This window comes from Leucoraja erinacea, chromosome 2, assembly GCF_028641065.1.
Source record: "Leucoraja erinacea ecotype New England chromosome 2, Leri_hhj_1, whole genome shotgun sequence".
NCBI classification, from domain to species: domain Eukaryota; kingdom Metazoa; phylum Chordata; class Chondrichthyes; order Rajiformes; family Rajidae; genus Leucoraja; species Leucoraja erinaceus.
In genome coordinates, this window is record NC_073378.1 from 17,990,742 (window position 1) to 18,016,860 (window position 26,119).

Consider the following 26,119-nt stretch of genomic DNA (forward strand, 5'->3'; position numbering starts at 1 on the left):
CTACCAACATTTGGTCCATATCCCTGCAAACCTGTCCTGTCCATGTACCTGTCTAACTGTTTCTTAAATGTTGGGATAGTCCCTACCTCAAACTATCTCATCTGGCAGCATGTTCCATACATCCACCACCCTTTGTGTGAAAAAGTTACCCCTCAGGTTCCTATTAAATCTTTTCCCCTTCACCTTAAACCTATGTCCACTGGTCCTCGATTCACCTGCTCTGTGCATCGACCCGATCTATTCCTCTCATAATTTTATCCACCTCTCTCTGTAAGATCACTCCTCATCCTCCTGTGCTCCAAGGAATAGAGTCCCAGCCTACTCAACCTCTCCCTATAGCTCAGACCCTCGAGTCCTGGCAACATCCTTGTAAATCTTCTCTGTACCCTTTCCAGCTTGACAACATAATGCGATGCCCAGAACTGAACACAATACTCTAAATGCAGCCTCACCAACGTCTTATACAACTGCAACATGACCTCCCAACTTCTGTACGCATTACTCTGGCAGATGAAGGACAATGTGCCAAAAGCCTTTTTGACCTCCCAATCTACCTGCGACTTTACCTTCAAGGGACCATGCACCTGCACTCCTAGATCCCTCTGCTCTACAACACTCCCCAAAGCCTTACCATTCACTGTGTAGGACCTGCCCATGTTAGATTTCCCAAAATGCAACACCTCACATTTCTCTACATTACATTCCATCAACCATTCCTCAGCCCACCTGGCAAATCGCTCAAGATCCTGCTGCAATTTTTGAAAACCATCTTCACGAACTGCAAAACCACACACTTTTGTGTGATCTGCAATCTTGCTAATCTTGCCGTGTATGTTCACATCCAAATCAATGATATAGATGACAAATGGTAACAGGCCCAGCACAGAATCTGAGTCACATTCTTGAACCAAAATGCATAGCTGGCATCTTATTGCCGATGGGGGCCTTATTGGGGGTGAACCAAAATGCACAGCTGGCATCTTATTGCCGATGGGGGGCGTTATTGGGGGTGAAAGAAAACTATATGTTCATGTCAGTCATGGGGGTTGTTTCTTCTGTTAAGATCAGTAAAGCTGAAAACCAGCTTCACCTTTTGCATCAAGACATTTATCTCCCTTAGCTGAATATTAAAAGTATTCCATTTCATCCGTCTGAATTTATATATTTTTGGTATTTATCATAACATGAGGGAAGTTAGACGAAGGGAAAGCAATTCACTCTCTCATGTCTGCCCTACCCACTGCCTGGTGCCTTTCGCATCTCAGCCTTACCATCAGTTTTACATCAATCTTAACAAGTGCGTCTCATATTTATTTGCAAGACAAGAAAGATATGTTTACCGTGTTTTTATACTGGATCTCCTCCTGGGTCATCACTGCAGTGAACTACAATTTGGATGTGCTGCTTTATCCTTATGTCAAATGAAAATCTGAAGCAAGCTCTCACAAATGTAATAGAACATAGAACAGTAGAAACATAGAAAATAGGTGCAGGAGGAGGCCATTCGGCCCTTTGAGCCAGCACCGCCATTCATTGTGATCATGGCTGATCGTCCCCTATCAATAACCCGTGCCTGCCTCATATCCCTTAATTCCACTAGCCCCTATAGCTCTATCTAACTCTCTCTTAAATCCATCCAGTGATTTGCCATCCACTGCCCTCTGTGGCAGGGAATTCCATAAATTCACAACTCTCTGGGTGATTCCATAAATTCACAACTCTCTGGAGAACAGTACAGCATTGCAACAGACGCTTCAGCCCACAATATCTGTCAAATTAATCTCCTGTATTTGATCTTTATCACACCATTCCCTGCCTATCTAAAAGTCTTGTAAACACTACCATTGTATCTGCTTCCATTACCACCCCTGGTTTCACGCACGTCTCAATCACTCACAATAATTTCCCTGGATTATCTCTACTTCCTTTCTTAAACAAAAGGAACAAGATTGGCTACTCTCCCTATCTCACTATTCTCCCCCAATCTCACTATTCTCCATGTCCTCCTTGGTGAGTATTGATGCAAAATACTTGTTTAGTATCTCGCCCACATCTTCTGACTCTAAGCATAAATTCTCTCCATTATCGAGTGATACTACTACGACTGTATGTACGTAAATATATTTATTTATTGCTCATATTCTATGTCGCTCTACTAGGGAGATGCTAACTGCATTTCGTTGTCTCTGTACTGTACACTGCACAATGACAATAAAGTTTGAATCTGAATCTGATCCTCCCTGCTCCCTAGTTCATCTCTAGTATTTAATGTATGCACAAAATAGTTGGAATATTTTCTTTAATATTCAACTTGCCAATTACATTTCACATCCTTTTCTGGCCCTTCTAATTCTCTACTTCAGTTCCTACTTGCTTTATATTCCTCAAGGCCCAGTCTGATTTTATCTTCCTAAACCTTATACAAGTTTCCTTTTCCTTTTTGACAAAATTTACAACCCTTGTCCTCATTCAAATTTCCTTAACCTTGCCATCTTTATCCCTCCTCCTTACTGGAATATGTTTTGAGTGATGGATAAGAAGGAAAAAGAGGTGGAGGTCTGCTCAGCTTTCCACATGCAAGATGTTGACTTACCCAATAAAAGTGGCTCCCCATTTACTCTCCCTGCCTAATAACATTGTAACCTGCCGTACCCCATTTTGGTACCTTACACAAGGTTTACACTTATCCTTATTCATATCGATTATTGTTTCCAAAATATTGAGTTCCCACTGAAACATCAGTCACATAGCCAGGCTAGTATGCAGTATGGTCCCTCCTCTGGATGAACTGTCTACATAACTTTTCAACAAGCCTTCTTGGATACAACTAACAAATTCTACCCTGTCTAAGCCTTTTTCACTAAGGAAGACACACTCAATAATTGGGAAGTTAAAATCCCTCACTTTCTTTTACATCTTTCTGAAATCTGTCTACATATCTGATCTGCCATCTCCGGCTGGTTATTGGGAGGTCTGCAGTGATTGCTAGTCTGTAGTGATAGCATCCGAGTGATTGCTCTTTTCTTATATTTGAGCTCTACTCACATTGCCTCTGTGACAATCCCTCCAGTGTGTTCTCTGGGTGCAGTGTGACGTTCTCCGTGATTCATATTGCTAACTCCTCCATCTCCTTTACCTTCTCTATCATGGGCAAAACATTGACATCTAGGAACGTTGAGCTGCCAGTTCTGTTCCTCTCCACAACATCATAGTTCCATTCACTGATCTAGGCTCTAAATTCATCTGTTTTACCCATAACACTTCTTCCATTGAAATAAACACACTTCTTGCATCAGTTTCACCTTCTTCATTGACCTCACAAGTAGTTGAAACATTTCCAGTACGTTGCTAACATGTCAGTTGCTGATCGAGAAAAGTGGCTTTCTTTAAATTTAGGTTGTGATACTTTGGAAAGTAATTGTAGTTTTGACGCTAAGTGAACAATCATTTACTGTACATCTAAAAGCAAAATAGTGCAGATGCTGGAAATTTGAAATTTAAACAGAAATACTCAGTTGGTCAGCTCATGCAGTGCAGTGGGTGACTTACTAAACTAGTCATCAGAATTTTACTCCATAGACCCAAATATACAATATAAGCTTGTAAACGGCTAAGACAACTAGGGGGTAATAGTTCAAGTAATTTTCAATATCTGGAATGTAACAATGAAGCCAGTTCAAGAAATTATCTGATTGAAATAAAATTAATCTGTTTCATTTGTCTTTAACTGAAAGGAATCTGCCATCATTACTCACCTTGTTCGCTACATGTCTTCAGGCCAACCAACGCAGGTGACTTTTAACAAAAAAAAATAGTTCTTAAGGCTAAACGAATCAAGGGATATGGGGAAAAAGTAGGAACAGGGTACTGATTTTAGATGATCAGCCATGACAGTTATCAAGGGCCAAATGGCCTAATCCTGCACCTATTTTTCTATGTTCCTAAGATGGATACTGACCAAAATAAACTACTGGAGAAATTCTGCAGGTAAGGCAGCATCTATGGAGGGAAATGGATGGACGATGTTTTGGGTTGGGTCCCTCCTTCAAACTTAGAAATCTCCTCCAAGTATCCCACTTTGAAGAAATGTTCCTCCCATCCATTTCTCCCCACAGGTGCTGCCTGACCCACTCAATTCCTCAAGCAGTTTGTCCTTCGCTCAGGATTCCAGCATCTGCAGTCTCTTGTGTCTCCAATAAATACTGGTGTCACCCATGATTTACACATTATGTGAATGTATGAAAAAGGCGGTGCCTTTGGACAGAGTAACAGTTATCATTTCTGATGTTAGGTCAATGACCTGAAACATTTGACCCTGTTTTCTGTTCCAAAGATGCTGCCCAACCTGCTGAATATTTTTAGTCATTTTCTGGATTTATGTGCTAACTATATTCAAGTATGAAAGGAAGGCAAACAAATCTACTTGACGATGGCCCAGTTTCTTCCCTGCTCACCTCACAATCATTTTCATCCATTGAAATGAATAAAATCAGCAATTACTTTTTGATTCCATAAAGAAGGAAGTGCAGTCCTAGTTTCTAAAGTTTGAAACCAGGTAAAGAACATGAATACACAACAAGATGATTTGAGACAGCAGGAATTCTGTCACTCACCGTTTTCCCCTCATAGTTTTCTTTGTTCACAGTTTTAGTCATCATTTATCAGTTTGTTTTTTTTTTAAATTTCTATTTGTGTGACAAACCATATAGGGAGTCAGCTCTTGACTATTGGAAACTCGGAATTGTTGTATGAAGTCAGTCATGTCAGACCACAGTAAAGCCCCCGTCCCACTTAGGAAACCTGAACGGAAACCTCTGTAGACTTTGCGCCCCACCCAAGGTTTCCGTGTGGTTCCCGGAGGTTTTTGTCATTCTCCTTAATGGTTGAAAGTGGTTTCTGCTTCTTCTATGTTCCAGCGATTATTTCAAAAAATTAAAAACCGGCCGCAACTAAAAATAGGTTGAGAAGTAGCGGAAACCATTTTCGACCATTAGGGAGACTGACAATAGCCTCCGTGAATCTCCCGGAACCTCCGGGAACCGCACGGAAACCTTGGGTGGGGCGTAGAGTCTCAAGAGGTTTCCATTCAGGTTTCCTAAGTGGGATAGGGGCATAACTCATATAAACATATGGCATATTCCAAGTTATATTGAATACATCTGCTTCCGTTCACCTCAGGATATTACGTGAAATTCCAAAAGGACCTGATCACCAATGCCACCATCCACATTTTCCCTATGACATCCAATCCACAAGTTCAATGGACAATGGTCTTCATAACTCAATGTCAGTTCCAAGGATTCCTCCAATGGTAGCAATCTTTCAGTACATCACTATCAGATCTTTAAAATCTTTATGGTCTAATAACAATCGGTATGGTCACAATTGAATATTACTTTGAATGTCACATTATTATTTAAACATTAAGTTAAATGTTACATGTTTCTTACAGTTGTAAGAGAAGACACCACCATCAAACAGACTTTCATTAGACATTACCAATTGAAGTATAATGTTGTAAATGACTCCGGTAACTTTTGTCAATAGTCAGTACAAATTTAGAACTCTCCAGAGATATGCAAATAACTTCTGCGTCCAAGTCACCTTTCAATAAGTGTGTTTGACCTTACCTTAGTGCTGTTTAGTCTGCATTTGTGTGTTCCTCCAAACCATCCTTCACTTGAACACTGGTCAATGTCCACATTCTGGAGATTTATGTCAACTCTCACCACACCCCTGGAAGAAAAATGAAAACATTAGACTGACTGATCATTTAGCGACCAACCAAATTAAGATGAATACAAAAACAGAAAATGCTGGAGAATGGAGGCATGATGGCATTGAAGCATTAAGTATAGGATACTAAATACAGCCAAGTTTCTTGTGATGTAAAAAATGTATTGTATACTCAGTCCAGCTACTAGCAGTACACTATCAGGGTATTCCGCTCAAAAAGATGAAATCTTAGGCTTGTTAGTATACCATGCTCTCTATAATTATTTTTATGCAAACATAGTTCATTGCTCATTTATCACAATTGTGCTTAATTGAATCCAATTCAATCCCCTGAGAAGTGGCAGGTCGACCCAATAGGTATCTTATTTGATTTGTTTCATTAGGATATATAGGGCACAGAACAGTACAGCACAAGATCAAACCCTTTAGCCCAGAATGCCTGTGCCAACCATTATGCTAAGACCATCTCTTAGTCAACCAGTGCATAAACCATATTCCTCCATTCTCTGCATATCCATACGCTTATCCAAAAGCCTGTTAAATGCCAAGATAATATTCACGAGGAAGTCACTGAAGGCAGTTTCTTAGTCTTGAGTATTGAAGTCAGAAGGGAGTTGAAGGGATACAAGGAAACAAGCCAGAAGGAAACTGGATTTGCAGTCACAAAAGGTTCAGTGACCTGACAGGAGTGCTCGAGGTCAGTGAATGCATTGAAATGAATGGGTGTGGGTTGTTCTGGCACCTTGCACCTTAACCACAAGACTCCCCTCTGCATCAGAATGCCATCTAATAATATTAATTATTTATCAAAAAAGTTCATTTGTGAGAAACTTGACAAAACTTGGTGTTCGCCGGTTAGGAATGATTGCATTAAATATTTAAGAAAGAAAGGTTATATAAAGTGAAATAAAGGATTGATGACTGATTATCAATGCCATATTAGTTTTGACTCCAGTTAATGCCTCTCATGTTTATGAAAATAGACTCTAGACTATTGTGTCCACTGGTCACCTGCCTGATACACATTTGTTTTGTCTCAGATAAGACAGGAGATCTAGTGGTTTTATTTGCCACAATGGATGCCATTATGGAGGTGGTGGAAAGCAAAGGTAATGTGAAGTCTAGGCAATGTGAAGTCTATTTGAAGACCCTACACACAGAGGGGACTGTTAGTCATGGTGATCATTAACAGGAGTCGAACTCCAAACATCTAGATGTAAAGTCCTGAGAAAATAAAATAACTCCATCACTCAACCATCAGCATTAGCATTCTCTTTTAATCTGAAATCACAACTAACATTGATAACCACTCTTATATTCTTACACTGTTAACTTTTCAGTAGCCACATTTTACATCTTGTATTGCACTAAAGTCACAGCTAGACAAATGCCAGGCATTAATAGTCCCTTCGCTTTCTCTATTGAATAGCAGTTTCAGTTTAGTCTATTGTCACGTGTACGTACCGCGGCACAGCGAAAAGCTTTTGTTGCTTTTGTTGCGTGCTAACCAGTTAGCAGAAAGACAATGCATGATTACAATCGATCCAATTACATTGTATAGATTCAGGATAAGGGAATAACGTCTAGTGCAAGGTCAAGCCAGCAAAGTCCGATCAAGGATAGTCCGAGGGTCATCAAAGAGGTAGATAATAATTGAGCACAGCTCTCTGGTTGTGGTAGGATGTTTCAGTTAGCAAGGTGGCACACAACCACAGACGAAGAGGTGAACCTGCTTCTCCTAATCCAACACTGGAGCTGGCTATTACTGGGGCTCCACTGGAAGGAGAGTCTGGGACCAGAGGCCATAGCCTCAGAATAAATGATGTACCTTTAGAAAGGAGATGAGGAAAAATGTATTTAGTCAGAGGGTGATGAATCTGTGGAATTCATCGCCATAGAAGGCTGTGGAGGCCAAGTCAATAGATATTTTTAAGGGGGAGATTAATAGATTCTTGATTAGTATCGGTGTCGGGGTTATGGGGAGAAGGCTGGAGAATGGGGTTGAGAGGAAAAGATAGATCAGCAAATGGCAGTCGACTTGATAGGCAGAATGACCTAATTCTGCTCCTATAACTTATGAACCTATGAGCTGTATTTAACACTGAGGCTGAAACCATTGAAGATGACAGTGCTCATAACAAGCCTCATTCCAGTATCCTGGAATGGAGCCCAACCTTTCCTGTATGGAAGTGACAGATAAAGTGGCACAGCAGGTAGTGCTGCTGCCTCACGGCTCAAGCCATCGGGGATCAGTCCTGACCGCCAGTGCTGTTTGTGAGGCATGTTCTCCCTGTGACAGTATGGGTTTACTTCAGGTGCTCCAGTTTCCTCCCACATCCCAAAAGCTTGTTGGTTTAGTTTAGTTTAGTTTAGTTTAGTTTAGTTTAGTTTAGTTTAGAGATACAATGCGGAAACAGGCCCTTCGGCCCACTGAGTCCATACCGACCATCGATCCGGCATACCAACACTGTCCTACACACACTAGGGACAATTGTACATTTTATAGCAAGCCAATTAACCTACAAACCTCACGTCCTTGGAGTGTGGGATGAAACCGAAGATCTTGGAGGAAACTCACGCAGGTCACGGGGAGAATGTACAGACTCCATACCGACAAGCACCCGTAAGCAGGATTGAACCCGAGCCTCTGTCGCTGTAAGGCAGTGGCTTTACCGCTACGCCTCCATGCTGTCCCTTTAAGTTACTTGGTTATTGTCAATTACCCCAGTGCAAATAGTTTAAAGTGAATCAGGGGTTAATAGGCATGTGTGAGAGAATAAGTTACAGGGAAATAAATGCAAAATGTTATCAAAAGGATTGCTCTTGCTCATAGATTCAGTGAACCTAATGGCCTACTATATCAAAAGAAAATATGAATTTCACTTGCACATTTATGCTCCCAATTTATGCTAACGATACATTAGCCCTCCAATATCTGACTGTTGCTAACAATATGAAGAGCCTGTAGAGGAACTTGCAGGTCTCACACCACACCATCATCCTATGCCACAGCAGACCAGAGACCCCCACAGGGGGCTGTGAGATTCTCTGAAAATCACGTCACCATTCCTCTCTTGATGACAGCGTTCATTCTCCCACAGCCATCACTTTGAAATGCTTTTGCCACAGGATAAGCCTGCAGGCTGGATTATGCAGCCCAAACCTATCCCAACAGCCTTACGTGCACCTGTACCCCCCGTCCTCATTGCAGACGTTAGATCAACCTTCCCAAGAGTGAACCCACAGATCAGCCATGATGGAATGACGGAGGAGACTTAATTGGCCAAATGGCTAATTCTGCTCCTATTTCTTATGGTCTAATGTTCTCCACTGCACCACCCATTTAATGTATCAACTAACTGTGAAATCCAATTGTTCCACATTCGCAAAAAATAAAAAATAAATTATTAAACTAAAGAGAAAACTTAAACGTTTGAAAGTGGCAGAACTGGTGCAAGATCAACAGATCATTGATGCAATCATAAAGAAAGACTGTCAATGACTCCACTTCCTTCGAAGATTGAGGAGCTTCGGTATGTCGACAAAATACTCACTTGAACTTCTACAGTTCAGCAACTCAAACACTCAGGAATGAAGGAGATTATACAAATTGATGAACACTGCCACCACTTACCTCGCCAGCATCAAAGGAATTTATAAGAGACATTGACTCAAAAAGGCAGCCAATATTATCAAGGACCCACACCACCCTGGTCACACTCTCATTTCACTCCTGACCTCGGGTCACAACCAGGTACAGGAACAGCTTCTTCCCAACAACCATCCAGCTATTGAAAACTATGAACTCCAACTAAACTCGGAAATATGAACTGCCTGGGTTGCATTAGGGACTTTGATTTGTTTTTGTACAATTTAGGAGTTTCTTAAATTTTGTTGAACCTTTTTTTTCAGTTTGTTTATTACATTATCTATTGAGTACTGTGTTTTGCAAACCTACTGTGCTGCTGCAAGTAAGAATTTCATTGTTCCTGTAGATTGGTTATTGCATGTGAACCAATCATAGTAGAAATAGCACCACTAACCCACTTACTGTCTGCTTTATACTAACACCCACTTCCTATACTAGGCAGTCTTGGAGGCAACTAACAACCTGCTGTACCGATATACTATACGTATTGATTAAAGATGACTTTGAACTCCAGACTGTGTAATTTGCTTATTTACATGGTGTCAGAAAGCTTGGAGTAAACCATTGCGTCTGTATATCGGGTTATATTTCTGTTGATCAGTTTTACTTGCATCATCATGGCTCAATCATGCAGAAAGCCTGTGCAGCTTATCTTCGATTCTGACATCGGGGAACGGTGGAGACTCTTTGAAATTGGCTACAAACACTACATCAACATTGTCCACCGAAATGAACCAGATGCTGTCAAGGTTTCCCACCTACTTAACCTGGCGGGACCCAAAGCCATGATGAGAGCGCGGACCTTTGAATAAGCACCAGCCGTTCACGATGGCAATGATCAGGAAGTTACACCTGCTGAGTCTATGCATGACTCCACTGTATTATTGCGTAAATTCCGTGAACTATGCGACCTACCCTCAAACCGTATTTTAGAAAAAGCTAAATTCTTCACGAGACACCAGCTTCCCGATGAGCCTGTGGAAAGGTTTATTTGTGACTTGAAATTTATGGCTCAGCGATGCCGCTTTCAGGTCATGGCGAACTAATTAATCAGGTACAAGCTTGTCAGTGGTATGACCCATCAAAAGCTAAGAACTGAGTTACTGCGGAATGCTGATTTAACCCTTGAACAAGCAATACATGCCTGTCGAATGTCTGAAATTGTTGCTTCACTAAGCGACCAGCTTGACACTCAGAAGAAGACCATAAACCTGACGGGTTTCAACAAAACAAACACCGACCGATAACAGAAGATTTATGAATGAACCCTCTCAACCGGCTAACCGGGGATTCGCCAATGAGCCCCCTCAGAGATGTCCTAATTGTTACTACTTCCACAACAAGGGGCGATCGTCTTGACCAGCATACGGAAAGCCTTGCAATTACTGCAAAAAGATGAATCATTTCGCCGTCATTTGCAGGTCCCGTGGGAACAGACCCTTTAGCTCAGTGTCTAATCTGCAATTGTTGCAACAATCCCGAATAATTCCAGACTCACCGGACCAGCTCGACTGCCCACGAGGTTGATCCAATTAGCACATATGAGGAGTCGACTGTGCATTCACTCCTTCCCACAGCTGGTAAGATTCTGGATCTTTCTGTTTCTATGACAATTAATAACAAGCCTGTGAAGACCAAACTCGACACTGGGTCCCGCGTGAATGTAATGTCTGTGCATGTCTACAAGATAAGAAATAGTGAGGCCTTGACTAGAGACAGTTCCACCTCACATGCTTATGGGGGGGGAGGTTTTTTATCCTCTGGGAAGAACTACTTTCAAATGCTTGCTGAAAAACACCACAAGAAATCTGACTTTCTATATCTTAAAATCTGACCGTGACTCTACTGGGCATCCAAGTGTGCCAAGACTTAGGGCTAGTCTCCTTTGACCGGTCCATTCACAAGTTACTAATATCTGAGGACCCGAAAAAAAGGATACCCTGATCTATTCGATGGGAAGCTAGGCAAGCTGCCTGTGACCTACAAGATATCCATTGACCCCAACGTTGACCCAGTCGTCCATGCACCCCACTGTGTGCCACGTGCCATGAAAGACAGAATTGAGGCTGAACTAAAAAACATGGTCTCCATGGGTTTACTAGCTGAAATCAGCGAGCCCACTGACTGGGTTTCACCTTCAAGAAAGACAAAGGTGAGCTCTGTGTGTGCATCAATCCAAAAGATTTGAATGCTGCCATCAAGCGCCCACATTATCCGTAGAACTGTCGAGGACGTCGCTGCACAGATCGGGCGCGCAACAGTATTTTCCGTCCTTGATGCTAGATACCACTAGATGACGAGTCATCAAACCTGACCACGTTTGCCACACCGTTTGGCAGATTTAAATTTCTCAGGATGACATTCGGCATCAACTCGGCCAGCAAAGTCTTCCAGCGAAACATGGAACAGCTGTTCCAAGGACTTCCGTGTGCCATCATCGTAGATGATATCCTGATATATGGCAGAGACACAGCGGAGCATGACAACAACCTAGAGCGTATTATGGACCGGGCACGTGAGGTCAACCTGAAATTCAACCGTAATAAATGCAAGTTCAGGGTTCCAAAGGTCACATACGTTGGACAAGTTTTCACTCCTGACGGTCTTAAGCCCGGTTCGAAGAAAACCTCTGCCATCACAGAAATGCCAGCCCCCACCGACGTGTTTAGCCTACAACGCTTCATGGGTAAGGTAAACTATCTGGGAAAGTTCATACCGAACCTCAGCGAACTAAGTTCACCTCTGAGACAACTTACTCGGAAGGACACTGCCTGGACCTGGTTCCAACAACATCAACAAACACTCCATTCAAGGACCCAAGCAGTCGTTCCAGGTGCGACAAAGGTTCACCTGCATCTCCTCCAACCTCATCTACTGCATCCTCTGCTCTAGGTGTCAGCTGATTTACATCGGGGAGACTAAGCGTAGGTTGGGCGATCGTTTCGCCGAACACCTCTGCTTAGTCCGCAATAACCAACCTGACCTCCCCATGGCTCAGCACTTCAACTCCCCCTCCCATTCCCAATCCGACCTCTCTGTCCTGGGTCTCCTCCATTGCCAGAGTGAGCAACAGTGGAAATTGGAGGAACAGCACCTCATATTCCGCCTGGGGACCTTGCGTCCGGATGGCATTAACATTGAATTCTCCCAATTTTGCTAGCCCTTACTGTCTCCTCCCCTTCCTTAACCCTTGAGCTGTCTCCTCCCACCCTCCTATCCGCCCGCCCTCGGGCTCCTCCTCCTCCCCTTTTCCTTCCTTCCCCCCCCCCCCCACCCCCCCATCAGTCTGAGGAAGGGTTTCGGCCCGAAACGTTGCCTATTTCCTTCGCTCCATAGATGCTGCTGCACCCGCTGAGTTTCTCCAGAAATTTTGTGTACCTTCAACAAACATTTGACTCTTTAAAGTCCAAGCTGGCCAGCGCTCCCACCTTGACATTCTTCGACCTGAAGCGTCCTATCACGGTGACCTGCGATGCTTCACGATACGGGCTGGGCGCAGCCTCTCCTACAAACATCTGCCGATGGGACTGTACTACCTGTATCTTATGCGTCCCGCACCATGACGGACACTGAACAGCGCTAGGCGCAGATCGAGAAAGAGCTGCTAGCCGTGGTCTTCGCTTGTTCAAAATTCAAGGACTTCATCTTTGTGAATACTTTCACAGTCGAAACAGACCACCAACCTCTGGTGACCATCCTCAATAAACCTATACATGCAGCACCTGCACGACTACAGCGTATGATGATGCAGCTCCAGCGGTTCGACTTCAAAATCGTTTACAAGAAAGGTAAAGACATGTCCGTTGCTGACACTTTCTCTCGCGCACCACGTGCATCCAGCGAACGACACCCCTATGAACGGGACGAGTTTACAGTTCTCAAGATCGACTTTGTTCCCACGGAACGCTTGTGCCGTCTAGCTGAACACACAGCCACCGACGGCACTCTCCAGCTACTCTCATCCATAATCAAAAGAGGCTGGCCAGACAGACAATCCAGCACACCACTGGAGGTGCAGCCGTTCTTCCTAGTCCGCGATGAGCTGGTAATATTATTATTATTATTATTAAAGCTTTATTTCAGACACAGGTCCATATACACATCAAACAGTACAAAGAATTACAAAGACACATTAAAAAAAATGCATATTAGCCTAAAATATATATAAGCTATTGCATCAATGCCGTCTTAGCCTAGAGGTGAATCGATAGCAGCTTTTCAGAGGGCTGACTAAGGCTTCAATTATGTGGTTCATAATTAAGGGCCACAAAGTCGTGATCCCTTCATCCTTTACGAGATAAATACTACAAAGAGGCACACAACGATCAAGAGAGTCAAGAGTCAAGAGTCAAGAGTCAATTTAATTGTCACCAAGGTCACCAAGGTATCGATGCCATGTTGGCCCATGCACAGAGCATGTTGTACCGGCCTGGCACGGCCAACTACATACGGGACAGGACAGCCTCCTGCCCCATCTGACACAGCCTGGCACCGCACCAACAGAGACAGCCCCTGCTACAACAATGCTAACACCGGCACTGCCTTGGATGTCGGTGGTGGCAGACATTTCGAAAGGCACAGTAAACATTATCTAGTCCTGGTCGACTCCTACTCTAACTGGTTCAAACTTGATTTACTGCCCTCTATCACAACAGAAATGGCCATTCAAAAGCCACAGAGACACTTTTCCACATTCAGCGCACCTGCCCGTCTGCAAACTGACAACAGAAGACAATTTACCAGTCACGCGTTCAAACACTTTGCCGACCGATGGAACTTCCACCATGTCATGAGCATCCCCGGATACCCTCAAAGTAACGGGCTCACTGAACGGGCCGCCAGCAGCACGAAACAGCTCAAGGAACGCGCCCACCAAGCCAAGTCGGATGTGTACCTCGACCTTTTAAACCTCAGAAACATCGCTAGAGACGGGGTCCAGGGCTCACCAGCCCAACGCCTGATGCCCAGAACAATGAGACCACCGATACCAATTGCCCAGCAGAAGCTGGTGCCACACAGCTGGTGCAGGTGCAGAAGCCAGCCACTGTCCAGAAGCACATCCTGGAAAAACACAACATCCAGAAACGATCGTATGACAAGTCCAGCAAACCGCTGAAACCACTACTGCAGGGCCAAGTCGTCCGTTTGCAGACTACTGTAGGACATTCCCGTCTAGGTTGCGTTGTTGGCCCATCCAAGGGACCCCGATCCTACCTTGTCGACGTCGATGGCGCCCTGTACCGACGGAGCCGCCAACACTTGATGTCTGTAAAGGAACCACGTCCACCACTAGCCGATCCTTTTGCTCCACCTTTATTGTTCCAGCCATCTGCTGTGGCCACCACTAGTCCCAGCATGTCCCGTTCTCCACCGCGACCGGCGGCTCTGACTAGCAACAACACTACCTCTCTCGCATGCTCTCCCTATCGGTCACCTCAAGTGTCCCCTGCTGCTTTCTCACTTCCGGGTTCACTGCCTCCCTCTCCCACTAACTTTTCTAGTGCGGTGGGAGAGTGATTGGTCCGTACACGTTCAGACGGCATTAGTAGACCGCCTGACAGATACGGCGAGCATGTTTAAATTTGGAAGTATGTTGAAATTCGGAAGTCGCATGTGTGGTTAACTATACTCGCTCTTTATGTGGAAGGATTGGTTATTGCATGTGAACCAATCATAGTAGAATTAGCACCACTAACCCCACCTTACTGTCTGCTTTATACTAACACCCACTTCCTATACTAGGAAGTCTTGGAAGCGGTAACGATGAACTAACAACTAACAACCTGCTGTACCGCTATACTATACGTATTGATTAAAGATGGCTTTGAACACCAGACTGTGTCATTTGCTTATTTACAGTTCTGCTTTAGGACTTTTGACAAAAACACACTCTGGATTCTTGTCTCTTCATGCCGTTTCTTAACAGGACGATTTGCCTGCCTCCAGTGTACACTCCCACTGAAGGTTCACTAGCTGCAGTTCAATGCCTGTACAAAAACGGTCTCAGTGCAAGTAGCTCAAACACCAGGAACAATAGTTTGAAACTCTTAATGTTTTTTTTTGACATTGAGAAAATGTTCGCAAATTTCTTACCAATCCTTCCTGCAATTGAAAAATAACTTGGTGATCATAGAAGTGTACAAAATAGGTGCAGGAGTAGGGCATTTGGCCCTTCGAGCCAGCACCGCCATTGTCGGATTATGGCTGATCATCCAAAATCAGTACCCCATTCCTGCTTGTTCCACTTATCCCTTGATTCCTTTAGCCTCGACCTAAGTCTAACTCTCTCTTGAAAACTAGGAGCTAAACCCACATTCTTTGTCATAAAATTGATGTATTGTCCAGTCCTGACTAACCCTGAACCTCCAAATGGAAGTACACTAATCCACCAATAAATGAAAGAAACATTGAAATTTATAACCATGTTTGTTGCATGAACATTAACATATCACAGGTGACCGGGTAATAACCCTATCTCAGTGTTCAGATGACCTGGAATCTTGGAATCTACCCAGAGACATAGAAACATAGAAACATAGAAATTAGGTGCAGGAGTAGGCCATTCGGCCCTTCGAGCCTGCACCGCCATTCAATATGATCACGGCTGATCATTCAACTCAGTATCCCGTACCTGCCTTCTCTCCATACCCTCTGATCCCCTTAGCCACAAGGGCCACATCTAACTCCCTCTTAAATATAGCCAATGAACTGGCGTCAACTCCCCTCTGTGGCAGAGAGTTCCAGAGACTCACCACTCTCTGTGTGAAAAAAGTTCTTCTCATCTCGGTTTTAAAGGATTTCCCCCTTATCCTTAAGCTGTGACCCCTTGTCCTGGACTTCCCCAACATCGGGAACAATCTTCCTGCATCTAGCCTGTCCAACCCCTTAAGAATTTTGTAAGTTTCTATAAGATCCCCTCTCAATCTCCTAAATCTAGAGAGTATAAACCAAGTCTATCCAGTCTTTCTTCATAAGACAGTCCTGACATCCCAGGAATCAGTCTGGTGAACCTTCTCTGCACTCCCTCTATGGCAATAATGACCGTCCTCAGATTTGGAGACCAAAACTGTACGCAATACTCCAGGTGTGGTCTCACCAAGACCCTGTACAACTGCAGTAGAACCTCCCTGATCCTTTGTAATCGTACAGAATGCAGGCTGAATGGTTTACTGAATATTGTAAAGCAGCTGTCCCACTGCGGCAACCTAATCTGCGAGTTTAGAAGAGTTTGCCCTCGACTCAAACTTGCAGCATGGTCGACACGTGGTCCTAGGAGGTCCTATGAGGTCAGTGAAACTCTCCTTCATGCTCGAGGGAAGTTCCCGCATACTCACGGCCTCAGTTTGGTCGAAGAATATTTTTCAGCATGTTGAAAATTTTTCCGCAAGTAAAAATTGGTCGGCATGGTTCTTTTGTACTCGTAGTGCAGTGGAATGGGGTCACTATGTAGTTATAGGCAACCGTAGTCGAGGGCAGCCGTAGGCAATCTCCTTCGCTGACCGGGCATTTTAATTGGCCCATTGGAGTTTTCAGGATGAAGGAAAACTGACCGGTAATGTTAAATGCCCGCTAAACGTTATTATAAGTTGTCTGGCTTCTTAAAAGTGTCTCCACTCCTTCTCCCCCCTTCTCTCTCTCCCTTCTCTCCCCCCCCTCCTCTCCGTGCTCTCTAAAGGACTTACCATACACTGTGCCGCCGTCTTTTACCTTCCTGTTCATCGCGGGAGTGAATTTCAGACAGCGCTCCCCCGCTTTCCCTGACCCCCCGCCTTTGCGATGTGTGTGTGTGTGTGCGTGTGTGTGTGTGTGTGTGTGTGTGTGTGTGTGTGTGTGTGTGTGTGCGCGTGCGTGCGGTCGGTCGATCCAGCTCGCGGTTTCATCGCTGATGGTCGATCCAGCTCGAGGTTTCTCAGGCGAGTGCCCTCGAGCTTGAAGGTCGAAGACAGTTGCTGAAAGGTCACGTCAGTGGGACAGGCCCTTAACTATCAAGCCCTTGATAGGTAGCTTCACACTCCATGTCCACATCAACTTTCACCTACCTGATGTATGCTTTAAAGTATGTACATTGCTTTTAAAAGTACAGAGAACTTTTCAAGATTTATATTTGCATGATGCATCAAATTATTCAATTAATATGAACTTAATTTCCAGCCTCTGAAACTGTTCTTGCTTTCTATGGAATTTATTTGTTGGGGCTGGGGCCTTGCTGTTTTATTCTTTTATATATATTTTTCTTGCCTATGCCAAGAGGTCATTAATGCAGACAATCCACGTTCATGAAGGCCTTGATTCCCATCCATCCTGTCTCATTTCCCACTGTTCTCTCTGCTGCAGGTTTTATTGATGGTGTTTGTATTTTAGTTTCTGCCTACTACACCTTAGCAGAATATATCTTTGTACCCTGCTAACAACATGATATGATTCCTCGTGTTTCCAGAATATGGGAGATTCTCAGAGCAACGGTCCCTGTCTTTCATTGTCATGGGGAAAATTGTACAGAGACAAACCCTACAATGTACTGCTCAGTCAGTAAGCAAACATAACTGGGACCAGGTATTATAACATGTCGTCATCACTCGAAACATAAAGGCAATTCTTCCTTTTATCTATCTCTTCAGCAGTTTTAGTAAAGAAAAATTCAGTTTCTGATAAATTAGTAATCTTTATTTACATAACACGATTTCAACAGCCTTCTGAATATAGGCAGATGGGAACGGTCACAAGTCGAGTGTTGAGAGTGTTAAAGGGCTTAATTATCATACAGACCAGAACCAGAACTATGAAATATTAGCTTACTGTTAATATGACAGGCACTTTAAATACAACAACACAGCAAATAAATATACAATTGATTCTCAGTTAGTCTCGATAATCAAGACAATTTTACAAAAAGCCAAAATACATTGCAACCATAATGGTGCAAAGCCCATTGGAGTTTATTACTGAGGTAGGGCTGTTTTAGGGCTAGGTTAATTCAGAGATACACTATGGAAACAGGCCCTGACGTCCAGTGAATGCACGCTGTCCTTTGATCACCCATTCACACTGGTTCTCTGCTATCCCACTTTCTCATCCACTGCCCACAGATTCGGGGGATTAGAGGTCGATTAATCTACAGAGGCCGAGCTCTGTGGGAGCGTCATGCCCCCACACGGGAAAGTTATGGACATAGCCCTGACCAACACACAAACCACCCTCTCTTCCTTCGACTCCATCCACATTTCACGCTGCCTCGGCAAGACCAGTACCATCTCTTCTCCCTTCTCCCATAAGGAAAGAGTTATAGAAGTTGGAAAACACACACATCCAGATTCAGAAACAGTTTCTTCCCAGCTGTAATCAGGCACCTCTCATCAGCTAGAGTGCAATCCTGACCTCCCATCTATCACTTTGCAGACAGGTGAACATTCTTTAGTCAAATTTTATCAGACTTCAATGTTATATCTTTGGATTGAATGTACCCTTTATTCTTTATCTTTGCACTATGGATGGCTTAATTGTGTAGTCTTTTTTTTGTCTGGATAACATGCAAACAAAAGCTTTACACTGTCTCTCTGTACACAATAATGGCAATAATAAACTAAGTTAAATTAAATTGTTTTGTCTTTGGGAAGTGAAAGGAAACCAGAGAACCCAGAGGAACTCACGCGATCACAGGAAGAGCATGAACCTGAGGTCAGGATCGAACCTGGGTCTCTGGCACCATGAGGCTGTAGCTCTAGTAGTCTGAAGAAGGGTTTTGACACGAAACATTGCCTATTTCCTTTGCTCCATAGATGATGCCTCACCCGCTGAGTTTCTCCAGCAATTTTGTCTACCTTCGATTTTCCAGCATCTGCAGTTCCTTCTTAAAAGTTTTAAATTCTTGATGGGAAACATTTTGTATTCCTTCCTGGGAATTTTGTATTGAGCTAATTTACAGTAGATGGTAAATGCAATCCCCAATGTTCATGTTAGCTATGTAAACACTAATAACAATAATAAGTTTGCTTAGCAGATTAGGTACTCAGTTGAAGAAGTGCCCTTCAAATGTTAAAAGGACATTTAAAGTGCCTTCAAATTATCAGCGCAATAAATAAACCTACATATATATGAGCTCATAAATCCAAACTAAACCTCATTGGATCAGAAAAAAGTGGAGTTTTAAAAAAATAATATATTTAAAAAACCTAGCGTATAACATGCTTCAGTAATTTCAGCAGTCACTCTATTGACTGACTACCTTTCAAAGCAGTCACTTAATCTGGCATTTACTAAATCATCACTGATGCTGTCCAAAAACACTTCAGAATAATAATTTAATGTTTGTGTCAAACAAATTTATATGCTCAGAGATAAACATGGTGTCTAATTAATGTCACAAGGTTTTCCCCGTGCTGTGAAAAACTGCAATTTATTATTGTCTGTAATATTAGATAACAATAGGTGCTTGAGTGGAATGAGTTATTTCCCTGCATCCTTCAATGTGAAGGTTTTTTTTGTGGTCTAAATGTGTTACAGGTCTGAAAACACTGTTCAGAATAAACATCTTTAATGGTTTGTGTCAACAGTGCAATTCTTGTGCCAATGAGATGAAAAACGATGGTGTCACTCAATCTTCCCTCCAAAACAATAATTAATGTCACAAAGTTTTCCCCGTGCTGTGAAAAACTGCAATTTATTATTGTCTGTAATATTAGATAACAATAGGTGCTTGAGTGGAATGAGTTATTTCCCTGCATCCTTCAATGTGAAGGTTTTTTTTGTGGTCTAAATGTGTTACAGGTCTGAGCTGACACCACTGTGTCAATGTTATTTGAACATCTGAGGTCTGGCTGAGTAACAAAGTCAAACAGTGCAATTCTTGTGCCAATGAGATTGAAGAACCGAGGTGATACAAATGAATGATGGATGAATCAAGGTCGAATTAAGTGTAGAAAGAAGGAGGTATGAAAGATTGGCGTCAGGGTCTGTCCCACTTACGCAGCCTTTACAGGCGACTACCGGTACCCGTCATAGGTTGCTGAAATTTTCAAAATGTTGAAAATTCAGCGGGGACCAGAAAGACGCTACGACTCTTTGGAGATCTCCTATGGTCGTCAGAGGTCACCTGCGACATGTCGCCAGGGGTCCCCTGTATGGCCGTGAGAGGTCTCCTATGGTCATGAGAGATCTCAAATGAGTCGTAGCATCTTTCTGGTCGTGTTGATGTTGAAATTTTCGCCGACCTGTGATGGTTGTCGGCAGTCGCCTGTAAAGGTCGCATAAGTGGGACAGGCCCTTAAGTAATTTAAAAAATATATCTAATCCCCAATTTAGAAACATAGAAACATAGAAATTAGGTGCAGGAGTAGGCCAATCGGCCCTTCGAGCCTGCACCGCCATTCAATATGATCATGGCTGATCATCCAACTCAGTATCCCGTACCTGCCTTCTCTCCATACCCCCTGATCCCCTTAGCCAGAAGGGCCACATCTAACTCCCTCTTAAATATAGCCAATGAACTGGCCTCAACTACCCTCTGTGGCAGAGAGTTCCAGAGATGCACCACTCTCTGTGTGAAAAAAGTTCTTCTCATCTCAGTTTTAAAGAACAATTTGAGTGTTCTACCTATAGGAAAGAGACGCAACAGTTTAAATTGTTTCCATTCAGAATTGAAGAGATTGATTGTATTACGTATATTAATGAGACTTTAGTTTAGTTTAGTTTAGTTTAGAGATACAGCGTGGAAACAAGCCCTTTGGCTCACTGAGTCCACTCCGACAAATGATCCCTGGACACTAACACTATCCCACACACACGAGGGACAATTTACAATTATACCAAGCCGATTAACCTACAAACCTGCACATCTTTGGAGTGTGGGAGGAAACTCGAGATCCCAGGGAAAACCAACGCAGGTCTCAGGGAGAACGTACAAACTCCGTACAGACAGCACCAGGTGTGTCAGGATCGAACCCAGGTTTCCAGCACTGTAAGGCTACTGCATCGCCACCATGCCGCACTTAGGTATGAAGAGTTTGTGAATAGTGCTCCACAGCAGATGCAAGGAGGAGAGATATCTTGGCAGATTACTCAATTCTAGCCATGCAGAGAGATGCAGGTCAAGTGTCAAGAATCTAAAGAATGGGCCCAACCCAAAACATCGTCTGAACATTTCCTTCCAAAGTGCTGCCTCATTTGGTGAGTTCCACCAGCATTTTGTGTTTTGTTGAAGTCAAGAGTATTTGATTGTCATGTACACCAGGACCAGAACAATGAAGTTCTTGCTTGACAGTGGATGTTTTGGGTCAGGACCACTCATCCACACTATTTCTCTCCACGGATGGTGCCTGACCCGCTGAGTTCCTCGTGCTGCTTTCTATGTTTTGCTACGGATTCTAACATCGGCAATTTCTTGTGCCTTCAGCCTATATGTCACCTGGTCGTAAGGAAAATTCAGATGGCTGCGCCGTTGTGTTTGGCTGCCTGCCGTCGCCCGCCTAGACGCCCGTATGGCCTGCAGGCAATCCTGGTATACGAACGCCAAACTCTCCTGGACATCATAGCCGCTGTCGTCGAGATCCTCATCCGATGTTCCGGACAAAGCCCCGGACAAAGCTTCCCCTACTTCTCGCTGCTCGCTCTGCTCCCGGTGGCTGTGCGGGCTCGGACTAGCGGCCGCCGCTGCACGGGCTGAGCCAGGAGGCGGAGTAAACGCGCAGGCGCCCTGGAAAGGTTGAGGACTCTCGCCCGCGCCTGTTCAACATCAGTTTACCTCGCCCAGCGCTGTGAAGACGGATCTGGTCGGCACGACCGCTCCATCCATCGGCGGTCCCTTGATCCCAGGTATGCCTCTCTCCGGTCCATCTCTCCGGTCCCCGGTCTGTCGGCCGTTGGCTCCCAGACAGGCCATGTGTGAAACGCTTGAAGATCTCTGGCTTGTTACCCTAATTTGACCGGGCCCTGATTCTTGGTGATTTTAACATTCATGTCTGCTGTCCTACTGAGCCTCTTGTGAGTGAATTTATGAACCTGGCTGAGTCCTTCAATCTGACTCTACTTACCACTGGACCCAAGCACAAGCTTGGCCATCCTAATTGACCGTATGGGGTTGGTATTGATGGCACTGCCCTGAGCTGGGTCATCTCCTACCTCGAAGATAGTTGCCTATCTACAAACATAGGCAACTCTTTCTCTTCCCCAGCCAGCCTTTGCTGCTGGGTTCCACAAGGCTCCATCCTAGACCCCATTCTCTTCTCTCTGTATATTGCTGTAGTGACCATTTGGCCTGTTTTGCATGTCATTGATGATGGCATGTGCCTTTAAATTTTAGACTGCCCGTTATATTGTGGGTGGGATTTATGACGTGGGTGGGATTTATGACGTGTTTTGGGGCGTGATTGGAGCTAAGATGGGGAAGGTTAACCCTTCTACCATGCGGGATCATGCAGGCCATGCGGGCCACATGCCAGATCATGCCAGCGTTACGGAGACACAAGGAGTATTCTAATGTCTAAAGTATTGCTGTAGTTCGAAGAAGATTGGAGTAACGAGTCGGAAGAAATGTGGATGTATCTCACTGTTTTCTATCAACAATAACGCAACAGTCAATAATTCATCAAAAGACTGTGTTTTCAAGCCGTATCTGAAAAGAAGCTCTGAAGGTCTCTGTGAGTGAGCTCACATGCGTTTAGAAGACACCCCCTTCAACCATTCTCATCCAAATAGCGGCTAGGGTGCTAATTACCTGAAAGATATGAAAATCTGCTGCTACATTTGCTCCCCCTAGGCCAAGTCATTCAAAGGCACGCCATTTCCTTCCAGTGCTATGCAGACGATGCACAGCTCTATCTCCCCCTGAAACCCAACAACCGATCAAATCTACTCAGCCTTATGCTCTGCCTCGAGCATATGAAGTGTTGGATGGAGCCGAACTTCCTCCAACTCAACGAGAACAAGTCTGAGGTCATCCTACTCGGCCCCTCAGATTCCATCAAAACGATAGCAGGCAGCCTTGTAAGCCTAACCTCCTTACTCAAACCGCACGTCAAAAACCTTGGCGTGATATTTGACTCCGCATTGAAGTTTGACAAACAAGTCAATGCTGTGGTAAAAGCTAAGTTTTTGCAGCTTCGCACAATAGCTAAAATCAAACCATTCCTCCAATTCGACGACCTTGAAAAGATCATCCACACTTTTATCTCCTCCCGCCTTGATTACTGCAACTTCCTATACACTGGCATCAGCCAATCATCCTTGTCCCGCCTGCAATTAGTCCAAAACGCTGCAGTGAGATTTCTGACAGGCATAAGGGACCACATCACCCTGATTCTGGCCCCTCTCCACTGGTTCCCACTACGGTACAGAATCAATTTCAAGCCCCTCCTCTATGTATACAAAGCCCTTAACGGGCTTGCTCCCACCTATATCAAAAATCGGCTAACCCACCATTCTAACCCCAGGTCCCTCAGAGTTGGCCGACTTGGGGCTACTGACTATTCCACGGTCCAGGTTTAAGCTCAGGGGCAACCGCACTTTTGCGGTTGCAGCACCTAGACTGTGGAACAGTATCCCTCTTCCCATTAGAACTGCCCCCTCCATCGACTCTTTTTAGTCTAGACTTAAAGCCTATTTTACTTCGGAGTCACGTGAGTGACTACGTGAAGAGCCCGCCAGTCCAGCTTGCGCGTCATTACTTCATCCGCATTGCGCAAACGACTGACTGGCAGGCGCGCTGCTCCTGCCAGCGGTAAGTCTACACATACAGATAAGTTTTTAACTTTCCAGGTTAGGTTTCTCTACAGGAATCTATTTTATAGAGTTCCTGCTGGATTTAGGGGGCAAAGGCTGGACAGGCCACGGGGAAACCTTTATGGACCGCCTCCCGGCCACAAACCGCGGGGAAATCCCGGCTATAGAACGCAGGGAAGCCCAGCCACAGACCGCGGGGAAATCCCGGCCATAGAACGCGGGGAAATCCCGGCCATAGAACGCGGGGAAGCCAGGCCACAGATTCGTGGGGAATCCCGGTCACAGACCTCGGGGAATCCCGGCCACAGATCGCAGGAAACCGGCTACAGAGACCTACAGCGGGTAGAGGCGGCGGTCAAATTTGCCTTCCGAGTCGCTGGCGGTGGAGCCAGCGGCTTCAGGCTGGTGCCGGCAGCACCTTGGCAAACCCGCTTGGAGGGTAGCCAAGAAGAAAGTCTGTACGGCCTGCTGACTCAAACAAGTCGGGCCAGGAAGATTCCTAATGGAGTGGATTTACTCCTTCAATGGGTAACGTTCTTCGGACGTCTAACCCACATGGAGCACCTGATGGTGAGGTGCTCCACAATAGTATGCTCCAAGGAGGGAGTTATATCACCGCGGGTCTCTGTGGGGCCGTGGAATCAGCACCTGTGTACAGGGCTGCAACACTGTCTCCCTCTCTGAGCAGGAGAGCAGTCGGGGTCAGTTCTGTCTGACTCGGAGTTCGGAGGTATAGCTGGGAGCATACCATGAGGCACAAAGGATATGGTCCGTGGAGGGGCCATATCAGCGCAGGTCTCCTCGGGGCCCGTGTCAACTGCACCTGTGTACAGGGCTGCACACTGACCCCCTCTCTCAGCAGGGGAGCAGTCGGGGTCAGTGTGCAACTGACTCCAAACTCGGTGTATATCCGTGGCACATGCTGGAGTTCCTGAAAGTTCCGGCAGTGACCAGCGCTATCAGGGGTGACGTTGGATAGGCATGGACCCCAGGAAACCTGCCGCTGAATCTTCTCTTCAGGTAAACCTATTCAGCAGGTGAGACGTTCATGAGGGAGCTAAAGCTGTCGAACTACGAGTACAGCCTCATCGTTTCGGCGACAATACACCCCACGCCTCCATCGGCAGTAAGCGGTTCACTGATGCTGGTGGCAGCCAGCAAGCTGGGCAGATGGCTTTTAGGCCAAGCCCCAAGCCAGTCTCAGGTAAAATATGGAATCCATGTACCCTGCCAGTCCTACTCAATCAGGGCAGAAATAGAACCCGCATCAGGGGCCTTTGGGCTTACCATAACACTGCTGGTAACCATGAAGGTAGGTGGGTCTGGTTCTTTCCGATATATGGGGTATTTGGACCATTTGCAAGTTTGTAATACTTATTTTTTGTACAAATGACAAAGTGAATTGTTTTGGCATCCATCCAGTTAAATTTAAGTTGATACCAACTAGAGTTATTGATTATTGTGATTTACCTTTAACTCTATGCGATGAGGGATTACGTGCCCTCCACTCCCAACCCTCTCTCATAAAGGTCAGCTGGTATTTCTAGTTTCTCGAATCTTACTATGTTCAGTTCAACAACTGTTATCTGTGATTTCGCACCGCTGCTTTGAAGATTGATGCGCAAACTGGACTGGCGGGGTCTTCACGTAATCCCTCATCGCAACTCCTCATAAAATAAGGATAAAACTTCAAACCGGTAAGTTCTCATTTAATCTTACTATTTCTTCTCACAACATTTATTGAGGTCCTCTGAGGGAGCGCTGTATGTATGTATTGATGTTTGTATTGTTAGACCTATGTACCTTTGTATGTAGCACATTAGTACCTTCACCAATGTAAAGCACTTTGCTCAACGAGAGTTGTTTTTAAATGTGCTATAGAAATAAAATTGACTTGACTTGACTATCGTATAAATCCAACAAACTGACTGCCCCTCTTTTATTATTAAATTCTACTCACGTGGCCTCCTGGAGGATATTCTCTTTGTACCATCATTACATTCTACCTAATCAGGAACACAA

The 26,119-nt window shown here is 44.5% G+C and overlaps 1 protein-coding gene across 1 annotated transcript in view; it reads right to left on the reverse strand.

Moving 5' to 3' along the window:
- Nucleotides 1-26,119, reverse strand: part of gpr158a (G protein-coupled receptor 158a) — a 672,698-nt gene that overhangs the window by 553,713 nt on the left and 92,866 nt on the right. The window contains exon 2 of the mRNA XM_055652257.1: nucleotides 5,631-5,736. Coding sequence (XP_055508232.1) covers nucleotides 5,631-5,736 — 106 coding nt within the window. The remainder of the gene's footprint in view (nucleotides 1-5,630; nucleotides 5,737-26,119) is intronic.